We start from the raw sequence: 15,721 nt of genomic DNA, 5'->3' as shown, positions 1-15,721 counted from the left end.
CAATTCTATCCTTTGAGCTATGGGCAGGTGCTATTGCATTATGTTCACAATTCCTAATTTGCTAAAGGGTCGACTGCTGGCTACCCCAGTTGCTTCGCGCCTGCAACGGCATGGCAGCCTGTGCCAAGTGACAGAAGTCCCAGTTACACCACTGCCACTGTGGCAGTGACACACACCTGGTCGTCTGTCGGAGGCCATGGTGTTTGCCTCCTGAGCCTTTGGGAAAGGGACAAGGGAGCTGCAGATTGTGAGTGGAATATATATGGAATACATATGGCACGAATGAATCAATCATTGCGGATGGGGAAATACAAGGAAGGGATGTGGGAGAGGACACATTCAACACCAGCTCTGGGGAAAGGCTGGGGGAATTGTATTTGAGGCGTGAGTCTGTAAGTATCCTCCTAAAACTTACACTAAGTTGACAGCCGGATTAAATAACAAGCACGCAGGCGCTAAAGTACATTAAAAAAAAGTGTTGCGAAAAGTGAAAGCGTTTCACTTGCGTGAGCGAGCTGCGCCAGGAGCAATAATTGCTACCATATGGCGCTGTGCGCTCCCGCAAGTGAATCGCCAAAGCTGCACAAGTTGCTATTGAAGGCAAAGGAACGCGTGCACGTTTTTGGCTGAAAAGCCAAAGCGATTGCTAAAGGTCTTTTTGTCTATGCAACGCATGCGCGCTGTGTAGGAGAGACCTAAAAAAAGAGCTCCAAGAGACTTGTTTACTGCCTGCAGTTCACACTTAAGACCCCCCCCCCTGCACTCCGCTGCTACTAGGAGGCTGTTCATGGATCAGACTTTGAGAAGGAGTCCCCCCTGTGATGTCAGGGGGAGGCCAGTGGGTGCCTGATGTCCCTTATTCTAACCCTGAGTTAAAGTGACTATCACACTCAGGTTACACTCTGAGTACATGGCATCTTAGATCGGATGATACACAGGGAATATACACATGTCCAAACTCCAAGCGCCATACATTTTTTCAGTTTCCCTGAATTTTCCTCCCTCATTCTGAATCATTAAAAAGGAAATATTTACCACCACCACGTTCACTAGTAGTCATTGCTAGAGACGAGAGATAACATGCCCTCTGTCGGTATATTCTATCTTCCACTGGTGTGTTTATTGGCATGCTGTAGCCGCCTGAAAACTCTGCCAAGAATTATTCCAGTGAGAACGGGCAGTATTACCGGCAATGCTGTAACGCGGGCACAATATTACCGGCAATGCTGTAATGCGGGCACAGTATTACCTACAATCTTGTAATGCTGGCACAGTATTACCAACAATCTTGTAATGTGATCACAGTTTTACCGGTAATGCTGAAATGCGACAAAGCTTAAAAGGCCGGGAACAGTAACCAGAGGTACAAAAGGGGGTGGTAATGGACGGAGCATCTGAACCAATCAAACACTCACACCCAGTCAAAAGATCTGGGTTTAATCCATCACCGTTCTTTAGCCCACTCTGCCACCCCAGTTCAGACATGGCTATATGCAAATCAGTCTGACCCTGTGCCTCATGGGAACAGTCCAGCCCGAACTGCCAAGCGATCACTTCCCTGAACCGGAAACAAGCTTCCGAGGACCGGTTTCTGGCATTCCAGCCGTCTTCAGCCCGGCTTGCTTGAATCCAGTGGCAAAGTGAGCAAGGGACTCTCGTCTGAGCATACCCTGCCACACTTATGGTGGCCAAAAGCGGTACAAAAGGGGGTGGTAATGGACGGAGCATCTGAACCAATCAAACACTCACACCCAGTCAAAAGAGCTGGGTTTAATCCATCACCGTTCTTTAGCCCACTCAGAGTTTGAAACCAATTGTCCAGGTACGGGTAGACAAACATCTTGTTCTTCCTTAAGTGTGCTGCTACTACTGCCATGCACTTCGGGAACGTTCTGGGCGCAGACAGTCCGAATGGCAGTACTGTGTACTAATAATGATTGGCGCCGACTTGGAATCGCAGGAACTTCCTGTGTTTGTGTGCAATGGTCACATGGAAGTACGCATCTTGCAAGTCTATAGCACAAAGCCAGTCTCTCTGTTGCAACTGAGGATAAATCTGATGCAACGACAGCATGCAAAACTTCTCTCTGCGAATACACTTGGGCCTGAACTCGTTCTTGTCCTTCTTGCGAACCAGGAAAAACCAGAAGTACAGACCTCTCCCTCTTTGAGACAGAGGTACGTCTTCTATCGCCCTTTTCCTTAACAGGATATCGGCCTCCGCCTAGAGCTCGCACAGTTGAAACTGCGAGCTGACCGGAGGAATCGATGGAGGCGGGCTGGTGAACCGAAGACTGTATCCATTGCAAACAATATTCAGCACCCACTTGTCCGGAGTAATTTTTCTCCACTCTGCCAGAAAAAATTGAACGCTTCCCCCCCACCGGAGCGGGTAACGGATGTAGGGGAAGTAACCGCTCAGGGTCGAGACCCGGCCGGGCCCTTGTTCGCTGTAGAGGACTGCTGGTCTCCTCTACCCTTCTGGCGCTTCTGGAAGGGTCTCCGGAACTGCTGCTGTTGTTGCTGTTGCTGTCTCGAAGCCTGTCCTTGCCCTCTTCCCTGTGCACCGAACCGTCTCTGGAACGTGCGGTAGGCCTTCTTTTCTTTGGGCTTCTCCAAGCTCACAGCCGTCAGGGTCTCCGCCTCCGCCTTCATGCGGGCCCATCTCATCATCGGCGTGCTTGCCGAACAGGGTTTCCCCCGAGAAGGGCAGATTGGCCACCCGCTGCTGGGCCTCCGGCTTGAGTGATGTGAGCCTGAGCCAAGCATGGTGCCGCTGGTTGATCCCATGACAGTACCCATGGGCAGCCAAAAGAGAGACATCCGCAGCCCGCGCTAATGACCTAGTTCGAAACCAGCATGACCTCCTTGAAGATCTCCTGGAAGTCCTCCCTTTTGTCTCGTGGCAGGAGTTCCGTGAACTGTTGAAGGGATTCCCACAGGGAACGGTCATACCGGCCTAGTAAAGGTGCGTCGCTGGAGGCCTTCATCGATTCAGAAAAGGGGGTGGTGATGAACAGAGTGTCTGAATTAAGCAGACCACTCCTACCCAGTCCAAAGATCAGGGCTTGATCCATCACCGTTATTTAGCTCACTGCACCATCCCAGCTCAGAACCTGGCTATATGCAAATCAGTCTGTCCCTGGCCCAGTGCATCATGGGAACAGGGCAGACTAAACTACCAAGGAGGCCTTCATGGCCGTGGATGCCGTCCCACAAGCCTTTCTACCAGCTGAGTTGATCCATTGGCTCTCCTTATCAGGTGGAACGGTTGAAGACTGGGAGGTAGAATGTAGCTTCCTGGCCGCCGTCACTATAACAGTCAGGAACCGGGTCTATTCGCAGAAAAGCCGGGTCCGAATCCGGGGCCCTGTACTTCTTCAGAAGTCGGGGGGAACTGCCTTCGCCACTACTGGCGTGAGGAACAGCTGCTCCGCGGGCTCTACCAACTCAGGTACTAGCGGCAGCAAAGGGCGAGACAAGTGTTTCTTGTAAAGTGTCTCAAACATCACGGACGTCGTGGGTGTTGGAGCCGTCACTGTGATTCCCAATTTCGCTGTCCCCCTCAGGAGAACATCCTGGAACGAATTGAGGAAGAGGTTCTGCATTTATTGAACACTTCTCTCCGTATAGGACAGATCCCTCTAGCTTTTAAAGAGGCTCGTCTGATTCCTTTACTGAAGAAACCTGGTTCGGACACGAAGTGTCTGAAAAACTTTCGGCCCATCTCTCAGTTGCCTTTTTTGGCTAAAGTGATTGAGCAGCATGTGTTAGCTCTACTCTCGGCCCATCTAGAGAGTAACAACCTGCTGGAGACCAATCAGGCAGGGTTCCGTGCTAATCATAGCACGGAACTAGTTATGTTATCCATCCTAGATGAGTTAAGAACTCGGGCTGACGTAAAAACACCGAGCGCCCTGATACTACTGGATCTCTCCGCGCCGTTTGATACCGTGTGTCATAAACAGCTTCTGTCGCGGTTGGGATCCTTTGGCATCATGGGTACAGCACATGCATGGCTTACATCATTCTTGCAGGGTAGGACACAACGAGTACAGCTGGGAGATTTACTTTCCACCTCTGCTCCGATCACCTGCGGGATCCCACAGGGCTCTGCCTTATCACCCCTACTTTTTAATATCTACCTGCAGCCATTAATCGCTCTCCTGAATAGGATGGATTGCCTAGTGTACAATTACGCCGATGACACCCAGATAATCATCCGGCTGGATGATGGCCCGGGAGCATCCACTAGGCTGCAGGACATACTGAAAGCCACGGTCAACTGGATGTCCGAGAACTCCTTGAAAGTCAACCCGGATAAGACGGAAGTGTTGCCCATTTCTATCTCGGGCAACCCTTGGAGTGAGAAATTCTGGCCTATGGAGCTGGTCACACCACCGAAACCAGCATCCGCAGTCAAAAGTCTAGGCCTATATGTGGATAATAAATTATCCATGGAAAAACAAGTTACCACGGTAGTGGGTACCTGCATAGGCCTTCTAAGACAACTAAGGAAGATCTCTGCCTTACTCTCATTCCCTACTTTGAGACACGTAGTCTCGGCCACAATCCTGGCTAGGCTGGACTACGGGAACTCCCTATATATAGGTTTGCCCCAGCGGCTGCTGGACAAACTACAGGGGGTTATGAATGATGCAGCGAGGCTGATCTATAAAAAACCCAGGACTGCTCATTCCTCTCCCCTGATGCAGGAGTTGCACTGGCTCCCAATTCGTCAGAGGATTGTCTTTAAAGGATTGTGTATCGCTCACAAGGCTCTGTATGGCAAAGCACCAAAATATCTGAAATCCCGACTATCCCCCTACACACCGGGTAGGACTTTGCGCTCGTCGGACGCTACTCTTTTGTCCCAATCCCGCTTTAAATTGACCACGGTGGGAGGTCGTGCGTTTTCCAACACGCTCCCAGCCTTATGGAACAAACTGGCCCCAGAACTCAGGAAGGAAAGTAACTTACTATCCTTCAGAAAAAAATTAACAAGCATTTACAATGCAATGGTTTCGCCTTTGTTAAAGTTAGAGCTATTGGCATTGCTCTTGACATTATTTTTATTTATGTATTTTTTAACATAAATAAATGGCATTGTCATTTACAATGCCACTAGCTTTATCTCTCGCAAATGACACACACAGAGCCCCCCCCACACACACAGCCACACAAAGCTCCCCACACACACAGCCGCACAAAGCTCCCCACACACACAGCCGCACAAAGCTCCCCACACACACAGCCACACAAAGCTCCCCACACACACAGCCACACAAAGCTCCCCACACACACAGCCACACAAACCTCCCCACACACACAGCCACACAGAGCCCTCCACACACACCCACATGGCACAAGCAGGCAACAGGGGCACACTGAGGCACAAGCAGGCAACAGGGGCACACGGACGCACAAGCAGGCAACAGGGGCACACTGAGGCACAAGCAGGCAACAGGGGCACACGGAGGCACAAGCAGGCAACAGGGGCACACGGAGGCACAAGCAGGCAACAGGGGCACAAGCAGGCAACAAGGGCACACGGAGGCACAAGCAGGCAACAGGGGCACACGGAGGCACAAGCAGGCAACAGGGGCGCACAAGCAGGCAACAGGGGCACGAAAACTGAGGCACAAGCAGGCGACAGGGGCACACGGAGGCACAAGCAGGCAACAGGGGCACACGGAGGCACAAGCAGGCAACAGGGGCGCACAAGCAGGCAACAGGGGCACGAAAACTGAGGCACAAACAGGCGACAGGGGCACACGGAGGCACAAGCAGGCAACAGGGGCACACGGAGGCACAAGCAGGCAACAGGGTCAGGAAAACAAGCACAAGCAGGCAAAAGGGTCACAAGCAGGAATTGTAATTTAGACGGGGCTGAAGTGTAGAACGGTCAGTAGGGAAGTAGTGTGGCTGGTGCAGTGGTACCAAGTGGTACCAATTATTCTGCAATTGACACTTGCTTTATTCCCACCTTTCTGTTTACAGACTACACTCCGAGCTACTGTAGTGGCAGTATCCTCTGAGCTCGTGTCGCAGAGCTGCCAGGTGGCGCAATGTATATTCAAGAGCACGTATGGGCCCCTATGTATAATATAGTCTCGGCGTGAAAGCAGCAAAATACAAAAAATATGTATGATTACAGCTTTACAGATGAACAGCAGTAAAGATGCATGATTAGAAATAGTGAGTTTAAACTACTAGTGTGAACTTTTTGGGTGTGTTCCTGCCTAATCAAATATATGAAGAATGCTACCTTTTTTTACTGGATCTGTACTATAAATGTATTTAAATGTGTTTTATTGGAATACAAATAGCTTAATTAAATCCCTCCTTCAGAAACAAAAAGAGTAGCTTTGGGTTCAAAAAGAAGGTTGTGTGCTAAAGGTCACACTGTGTGACAGAGCTTGGGTATAGTAGTCGTTTTACAAAGTGCACTTAAGCCGAAGCTGGTTTAGCATTTACTGTATTTTTGTAGGGACCTTGTATGTAGGAGACCTGTTTGTACCTTAGTAAATATGGGCCAAAGCTTTAACGACTCACTCATCGAAACAGTTTGCTAATCCTGCCACTATTTAATTAAATTCCAGAAAAAAGATGTAATGCGTTTTTAAAGACCACTTGCTGATGGCAGCTGCGTCCTTTGCCATGGTGGTCCCCTGTCATGCTCCATAAATGGCACATGCCATCCAGGTTACTTTGGAGGGTGGCACAGGGGCACAGCGTGGCGATCTCTTTCACGCAGAGGGACGGTTTCAAGACCTCAACAAAGAGAGGCATTCGCCCCTCCATGCCCCCTGCCCCCTGCGGGGGGCGTGTCACAACTAGCAGGCCTGGCGTGCACCAAGCACATCTGTCACTTGTGAGGAAATAAATGGCTCTCCGTGTGGCCAATGGGCTGGCAGTGACTCAGGAGGTCAGCCAACCATGGCAGCCCACCAGCACCTGCCGCCATTTACGCAACACCCCGGCCAGCACGCACAAAGCCAGGCCGCACTCTCTGAACCCGGATCACCAAGGGGTGACCTAAGGCACACAAAACATCCCCCCCAAGGAAGGTTGGCATTTGGAACCCTCCACCCAGCCTTTGTTACAGCGTGGCCCTACACCAATGTCTGCCAAAAAACACCTGCATTACCATAATGTCTGTGCGGGTTCAATGTGCTAAATTACATTAACGCATCTCTCTCCTGCATACATACACAGAACCGTCTGCTTCAGAAACGTGTTTCTAAAACTCCCGTCAAAGTTTTATCTCTCTACTTTGGTTTCCAGTAGATTTTCCCATACTACAAACGGGCTGCGTTAAACCTCTTTACTTCAGGTGTGTATCTTGTGTACAATATGTGATCTCTTTACTCGCTCTCTGATTAACCTGTAGCAGTTAGAATCAAGGAAAGGCGAACTCCCCGTTTCATCCTTCCGCGGTCGATACCCCAACCATCATGCAAACGGGTGATAGTAACACCTGTTATGTACAGCGCCTATTGGTGGCAAAAAGTGCAACATTAAGCGCTGTAAATAATATTTCATGCTGGCTCCTACTCAGCCCCCAGGTGCCTTCCGTCAACCTCAAAAATTGAGCCCCATCAGGACCACGGATCACCTCTTTCCTAAAGATGCTTTGCACAGCTGTGCACAGGAAGGCTCAAACAACAGGCAGAATTTTTGGCTGTCTTCCTTGGAGGAGTCTTCTTTGGGGAACAGAGTAAATAAAAGACCATGGCGGGGATATTAACCTTGTCTTAAAACATAAAAAATTAGCCTGGTCTTAAAACATAGCCCGAGTCCAGTGCCCCTGGGCGCTGCCCCCAACTGCTGCTCTATGAAAGAGGACAATGCTCCTCTGCCTTCAGCCTTTGCAATGAAAGTCTGACGCGAACGTCCAAGATTCAACGTGGCAGCGCTGTTTTGCCTCAGATATAACTGGCGCCAACGGCCCCTCTGGCACGGCCCGACAGCCCCACCTGGCTGCAGCCACCTCAGTGTTTTTAATCACCAAGGGCATCAGCTGGCGATAGGTCTCAGAACCCCCGCCTGCCACGTGCACCCGTTTGTCCTTCACGAAACCTGCGCGCGCCACCTCAGTGCTGCGGCCTCCAGAGCTGCACAGGAACCCGGAAGAGAGGCCCCGCAGCGGGGACTCCTGGTGTTGATCCTGGGTGTGCTCTAAATGTGCTTCCGCCTCAAGACCGAGACACATACTAGATTGTGACATCGCACATTCACGGACCCGTGACTATTTCCCATAGTACAGCTCTACCATCCCTCAGAACTAATTATACATAAACTGCGATAGTAACTGGAAATATTGATTTATGCTAGAACGCTTCTTGAAGTTACTAAGGATATACGAACATAAAGTCGTATCTTTTCATAAAATGAATAACTCTACTTGGACAATATTTTATTGTGAGACACAAGTGCTGGTTTGAAAATATTTAAGGGGGTTAAGGAGACATGGATGCAGGAGTTATTAGGAATAAAGAGGGGGGTCAAGGTGGTCTGATCATGAGGGGCACAGAGACCTGGGTAGAGCGGTTTTGTTACAGACGGGTTAAAGCCTAAAGGTAGTCTGATTCAGTGGTACAAGAGGAAGAGTTGAGGCGGTCGGGCTAAATGAGCATGGTTTAAAAGGCCACATCGCAGGTCCGTCTGAAGTGATCTGTTGTTTGCAAGGGGGCTAAATGGGGGACTGTGTAAGGTGCCCGGTCTACTCATTGGGAGTATAAGGGAGTAAAGCGGGAGGGTTACAGACGGAATAAATGGGAGACTGATTAAGGATGTCTGCTACTACGGGGTTACGGCGACCTGGTTAAAATGACGTGGTTACAGACGGGCTGAACTGGGGTCGGATTATGATGATGGGGCCAGATGGGTGGAGGGTAGATGTCTGGGTGATATGTTCTGCATACATACGCGCCCCTGCACACTTACCTCTGGATAGCAGTCCTTGGCCAGCACCTGTAGCATGGCAGTCTTCCCACAATGCACGTCCCCCACGAGGACCAGCTTACACCTCACCACGGCGGGGGCCTGGGGGCTGCGCCTTTCCTTCATACTCGGGATCTGCTAAGGGCTGGGCCCCTTGTGCTCAGCTTTACCAGCAAGATGCTGTATGCCATCAGTCCCATCAGCCTCAGGGTCAACAGGACAAACCATGGCCGACTGGTAGGAGCTCCCCGGAGGAGCTCCGAGCACTTGGGATCCCTCAAGTGGAATATCCCTGTTAGTGGCAGTCTTGGAAAAGAACAGATCCTATAAAAGTAACCGGAATCAATCTCACAGCATTTGAAGTTACTTGGGTAAGGATTGGGCAGTAATCGACGCTCACCTGGATATATCAATCAGAATGGACGACTAACTGGCCACCTTCACCGAAGCTGAGAGATTGGGGTCGATTCGGGATAACTCTTCACAGCCCACCTTCGTCCTCACAAACTCAGCCTCTACTCCCCGGTCGAGGTAATAGGCTACCCCAGCGAGATTGGAGCGGACCTCTGCTGCCACAAGACGGGGCACGACCTTTGGAATGACTGGAACAACAGGAGCAAAACCCCGACCCAGTGATATGGCGGAAGACACAGAACGGGGCTGCAGCCGACCTACGCTGTGGCGGAGGTAGGACCAGTCTATCCCTGGACGTGCCGGCAGACAAGGCTAGGCGTGGTGGGAACTAGCCCCTGCTGACCTCGTACTGGGTAGGGGATTGATTGCGGCGTGGCAGTGGTGCGGTTTGCTGGTTCGCCCGCACCACTGCAGTGGCTCCGCCGGGCATCGAGAGCTCCTCGCTCCTGGTCTCCAAGTCGGGCGAGGAGGCGGGCCCCTGAATGTAGCTGCCGGCTGCCCCCAAGCGAGTCAGGTGCCCCAGGCGGCAGTGCGACCATCCTGCCCATATCGCAGCTCAGATCCAGAGTCACGGGGGTCGGACAGACCGTGGGACAATCGCTGGATTCATCGGAGAAAGCCGCTGCTAGCCCCGCCCCCCCGGTTCGGGCCCATAACAACGCTGAGAGTGCAGAGATGTCCGATCTCCCTCTCTCTTTGTATTAAAATTTGGTGCTCAAGAATTTGCACGCAGAGAAACGAACAATTGGCCAAACAGCACATAACCAGCAAAGGGGGGCCCTGACCTAGCCTGCAGCCAGATCTTATCGATTAGACAACGACTACAGTGGTAACATCGTGGACACCTTATGGCCACTTGTACATAGTGTATTCTCTCTTCTGCTGTTTATAGCTTTATGCTAGCATTGCTGGCAACATCGTTTGGTCACAGATATCGCTTGGTCACAGATTGGCAAAATGACTGACCACAACAACAAGAGTGAATGGCCCTCCCCTGGTCACTATAATCAGTGGCTCTCTGAGGGGTGTCCAGACTACGCCACTGGAGCAGCGCACCGAGGGCCGCCCGGCTGCTGGTGCTTGGGCTCTGCTGCCTCTCAGGCTTGCCCTCGCGCCCGGGGGCTGCTGAGGCTGGAAAGACTGGGGGCAGCACGGGCTCTATGGGGGCCGCGGGGAGCTGTGCAGCGGTCAGTCAGCCCTGGCTGTGGATGCCCGGCTCTGGAGGGGGCTGTGCACGCGCTGCTGCTGTCCCGGCTCAGGCGCTGGTGGTGCTCGCGCTGCTGCGGTGCCTGGGCTGCGTGCTCTGCTGCTGTTTGGCGGGCTCTCCTGGGGGTGGGGGCTCTGCTGACCTGCACGACTTTGCCGCGCTTCGCGGTGCCTTGGACGGGTGAAATCCCGACTCCCTGCCAAGTCTCACGCTTCCCGCGTGAGACGCGATCGGCCCGGTCGGGTCTTGTAGAGCGGATGGCCCCCCTGGTCTACAGGACCCACTCGGGGGGGAACCACCGACCTCAGGGCTATCCAGGGGGAGGGAAGGCCCAAGGACCCAGCGCCGCCTCAGTCACGCGGGCGGGGGCTTCGTTTGCAGCCTGCTGGACCCGACCGCTAAAGGATTCCAGCGGGAGGGGCTGGAGCGCTCTCGCAGCGCGGAGCTGCAGGCAGGCAGAGAGACACAGAGCGGTGCGAGTCAGCGGGAAGGGGCGGCTCGCACCGCGGGGGATATCAAAAATACCTTGGCACTTGCAGGCAGGCTGGCAACCCCAAAACCAAGGGGGGAAACAAACGTTGCGGGCCCCGAGCCCGATGATTGTCTCGGTGGCGGCTTTTCTCCGGGGACAGATGCGACACGGGGCAGGAGAGACGCAGAAGTGCCGGCAATGCCGGACCAGACACGGGGGCGTTCCCGGCGTCCCGTGACGTCGGCAAAAGCCAAAGAATGTCGGGAACGCCCCCGTGTCTGGTCCGGCATTGACGGACAGGCCCCTCGTCCAATGGCAAGGCTCCGTTTACGGAGCCAGCCAATCAACGACGAGGGCCGAACCAAGCCACACTATGCAACTCAACAGGATTTCGCCTGCGCCGAAAAGATGCGCAGAGCGCATCTTCGGCGAGGCGAAACCTAAAAACTGTACTGTTTAAACAAGCATGGGACAGACCTTAAGTGCACAGGTGGGTTCAAGTGAATGTAACATCTCACCACGAACATCTGGACAAACAGCGCTTAGAGACCCTGGTGGTTATAACGCGCGATATAAATTAAATAAATAAAATTAATAAATAAATAAACGTGCTGATGTCATCCACAGGAGACACCCTTGTCCCCGGGGACTCCGACAAGGTCGGTGAATAGGTCCTGGTCCTGGACCTGGAGGAGTCAGTGCGCGACCCTCGATCCGCGCCTCCTATGGCGCCGTCTTGACCTGGTGGAGGATCTACGCCGACTCCTCGATCTCCACCACCGTCCGGAGCGAGAGCGTGACCTCCTTGGCTTAGGTGGATCCGCCCACACACAGCACAGCACATTATGCCTCATTGTGGATTGAGACAAACTAGCACTGGCAGAAAGGTTAGGATGAATACAAGTAAAGAGGCTAAAAATGTCAGGTGATTAGAGTCCCCCAAATCAAGCAATATTCTTCAGCTGGAACTATAGCCCCAGTTGTAATCAAACAGTATTAACAGTAAATTCAAATAGGGGCAGGATGTCTACGAAATGTGGGCAAGTTAATTAAAAATATGGCTTAGCAATGAGAACGGTGTCTTTTCAACTATTGTGACAAAGTATATGGTATATAAGACAGTGTTCGCTTTGTTGTAGTGAATAAAAAAAAAAAATCGATTAAACAATGCTAAACTAGCAGCTTGGAAAAAACTGAGCAGAGGTGTCTCAGCACCAACTGCGAGCAAACTCCATGCATGCGATACTGAACCTGCCATGCAGGTTCTCCAAGAGGAGTAAAAGGATGCACTTACCCGGGTGTAGACATACTCATCAGACATGGTTCCTGTTGCGAGCGGAGGCAGTGAAAAATACGGAGTTGTTCTTAAACTGGGGAAGACCGCCTGGGGGAAAAAACAGATAGAAGTTAGTTAACAATGGTGCTCTCACTGCTCGTCCTTAATGAGCTTTTATGTCTTTTGATAAATAGGATAAATGTTTTCATTGCATGGTTCTCTCACAGGTAAAGCAAACACAAGGAGATGATGGATGGAACGTTGAAACCTTTCAGACAATCACACCCAGTCACAGATCTGGGTTGAATCCATCATCGTTCTTTAGCTCACTTCGCCACCTCAGTTCAGACCCAGCTATATGCAAATCAGTCTTGACCCTGTGCCTAATGGGAACAGTCCAGACCGAACTGCCAAGCCAGTTCTTCCCTATACCGGAACCAAGCATCCTGGGACCGGTTTCGGGGTGACACCCCTCATCAGCCAGGCTAGCTTGAATCCAGGGGCAACAGGTAAGCCAAGATATCCAAAGAGGTTGTCATTTACTGGATGAATAACATCTCTTGTTTTGAAGTCTTTAGAAAATGGAGAAAAAGCTTAAGGTGCTTAATATGTATATTTCGCTTTATTATAAGCTGTTGCTGGATGGGGGGGCTGATCCTAAACTTGTTAATCTTTGGTTGCAACTGCATTCGGATGTTGAAGGCATGGTCAGGTACGGGCCCAATATAAAGATTAGGAAGGGTGTCAGGAAAGGGTGTGTCCTGGTACCCTTTCTTTTCAGTTTTTAGATTAATGGCCTGGATAATTTTTTGATCAAAGCTGTAGCAGATCCCAGAGGGTTGGGACTAAACATCTTCCTGTTCTTATGTATGCAGACAATTGCGTACTCGTGGAACAAACAGGCGGGGGGGAGGGGGGGGGGGGGGGTTCAAAAACCTTTAAACAGCTTTGTACATTTTTAACTGACTTAGGCTTTTCTACAAACAAAACCAAGTATTACGCAATGGTATGCGGTGGTCCACAGAGTAGGTTAGCTTTTTTTCACATAGGCGATACACTACTCAGATGTGTTTCCACTTTTATCTACATGGGGTTACTCTTTGGTGGTATATCTATCACCTGAAGTCTGTGAGAGGTGCACAATCTGAACAGGCAACAGCATCGCTATTCAAATTTGCCTCCAACCTCGGCTCCATGTCCCTACAGGCTGCCATTACAGTTTAGAAAGCCAGACCAGTAACTATTGTACCATATGGTGCTGGCGTTTGGAGGTGCACTGGTTCTTTGCGACAGCAGATTAGCAAGAACAGTTTTTGGAGAAAACTACAGCCACTGTCGAGTAGTTTTCCTTCATTCATAGCTCACGAAGAAGTAGGCCTCCTGTATCTGGATGACATAGTGGAAATTGCCCCAATAGTGCTCTGGCTCTGAGTCTTGGCGAGGCCAGAAGCTGCACTGATGCAGTTGTTGTTGTCTGATTACCTGGGGGTAGCAAGGATGTACAAAAGCAAGTGGCTTATGGAAGTCAAAAACACATTATTGGGCATCGATGGTTACTCAGATGGTGTGTCCCGCGCCAAAGATCTAACCTCACAGTAATAAGGGAGAGACAGAGGGGGGAAATCAGAGCTCTAAGATCTAACCGTGTAAGAAGGGAAAGACGAGCAGGGGGGGGGGGGGGGGGGAGCAAGCCTCTAGACAGTAGCAGCTAATGACCTGAAAAGCCAAGTTGTAAGTCCTTTGCGAAAGACTGTTTCTACTGGTTCTGTTCACAGATACATCAGTAGGGAATTCCATGCCTTAGCCGCCAGATGGCTGGAGGACTGTGCCCCTAACCTAGCCCTCTGCACTCGGGGTACCCTTACTTGGTTGACCCTAGCAGATCTTAAATTTCGTGAAAGAGCATAAGGTTTTATCATGTAGCGTAGGTATTTGGGGCCTTTGTCCAACTGGATTTTGTGGCAGTAACACATGGCCTTGTAAATTAATCTCTTCTCCACTGAAAGCCAGTTAAGGGTAGTCTAGGCATTAGAGACCGACGTCCTTCTGGGGAGATATAAAACTAATTGGACTGCCACATTTTTTAGCTGTTGGAGCTTTTTCAAACTATCAATGGAAGCCCCAAGGAAGGATAGTACAGTAATCTATTTGGGAAGTTACTAGGTCATGCACAACAGTTTTTCTGGCCGCTATTAGCAGTAGGTCCAGGGTCTTCCTCTGGATTCTAAGCGTCCCAAATGATATTCCAGCTACACTATTTCTTGGATTCTCAAACGCTTAGGTTCAAACCATACACCCACTTTTTGGAATTAGGGATGGGGATTTGGACCGGGACATCAGGCCATCATGCCGATGTCCAGATTGAGGGTGCTTTGCCAACTATCATTGCCTCCGTTTTGTTACCATTCAGTTTAAGATAATTATTTGTCATCCAGGAGGCTAGGTCTTCCAGGCATAGAGAGAACTGGGCTGCAGCGGCATCCACGTCTTCCAAGAGTGCGACGATGAGCTGCGTATTGTCCGCATATGACACAATTTTGACGTTCTGCCTTTTCACAATTTACTCTAAGTGGTAAATATAAAGGTTGAATAAGGTTGGGCTCAATATGGAGCCCTCCGGTACACCTTCCATTACAGGCTTTGGGCAATTTGAAACTAAGGGATTGTAGAAATTAGGTCATCCAAAGCAGTGCGGTACCTCCGACACCGCACTCATGAGCCTCTGGAGGAGTAGGTCGTGCAATATGGTGTCGAAGGCCACACTTAAATCCAGCAGCACCAAAGCTGCTGAATTCCCTTCGTCAGCATACAGTCTCAAAGTTTTGGTGGAAAGGAGGAGAGGGGACTCAGTGGAATAAAAAGCCCTGTATCCAGGTTGAGTTGGGTTAAGCAGGGCATCAAAGTCAATAAAACTCGTAAGTTAGCTGTTCACAATTTTCTACGTTATTTTCGCAAAACATGGCAGGAGGGAGATGGGTTGTAGATTTTCTAGTTGCTTCGGATCCGCTGAAGGTTTTATCCGTAAGGGCAGCACCACTGCGTGCTTCCATTTTTGCAGGACCACACCTGACCGGAAAGACATTGAGATTCTCTGTTGTAGATGGGGCAGAATAACATCCATCCCTTGCACTAGGATTTTAGGTGATGCAGGGAGTAGAGGAGACTCCGATTTTATTTACAAAGAAAGTCTTTTTAGATCTTGCAAAGGAGGGGCACTTAATTCCTTGAGGTGGTTCTTGATAACTAAATCAACTGGAGGGTTGCCAAGGTTTCTCCAATTTTTAAATTCTGCCGGAAAGGGGTCATATATCGTAGCTACTTTAGAAGCAAAAAATAAGAGGCAATCTGATTGCAGCTATCTAAAGATGATGGCGATGTGGCTGCAATGCGTTTTAGGGAGGCGAGT

The 15,721-nt window shown here is 50.6% G+C and overlaps 1 protein-coding gene across 2 annotated transcripts in view; it reads right to left on the bottom strand.

Moving 5' to 3' along the window:
- The window catches only part of LOC147676773 (uncharacterized), a 594,493-nt gene that overhangs the window by 558,366 nt on the left and 20,406 nt on the right, over positions 1-15,721 (bottom strand). For both annotated transcript variants that reach the window (XR_015302442.1, XM_086945206.1), the window contains exon 2: positions 12,334-12,423. Coding sequence is in view for 1 of the 2 variants with exons in the window: in XM_086945206.1 (XP_086801332.1) it covers positions 12,334-12,360 (27 nt within the window). In the remaining variant the exon portion in view is untranslated. The remainder of the gene's footprint in view (positions 1-12,333; positions 12,424-15,721) is intronic.

The sequence above is a fragment of the Lissotriton vulgaris genome, chromosome 12 (genome assembly GCF_964263255.1).
Source record: "Lissotriton vulgaris chromosome 12, aLisVul1.2, whole genome shotgun sequence".
NCBI lineage: Eukaryota > Metazoa > Chordata > Amphibia > Caudata > Salamandridae > Lissotriton > Lissotriton vulgaris.
This window is presented reverse-complemented; position numbering and strand designations above follow the sequence as displayed.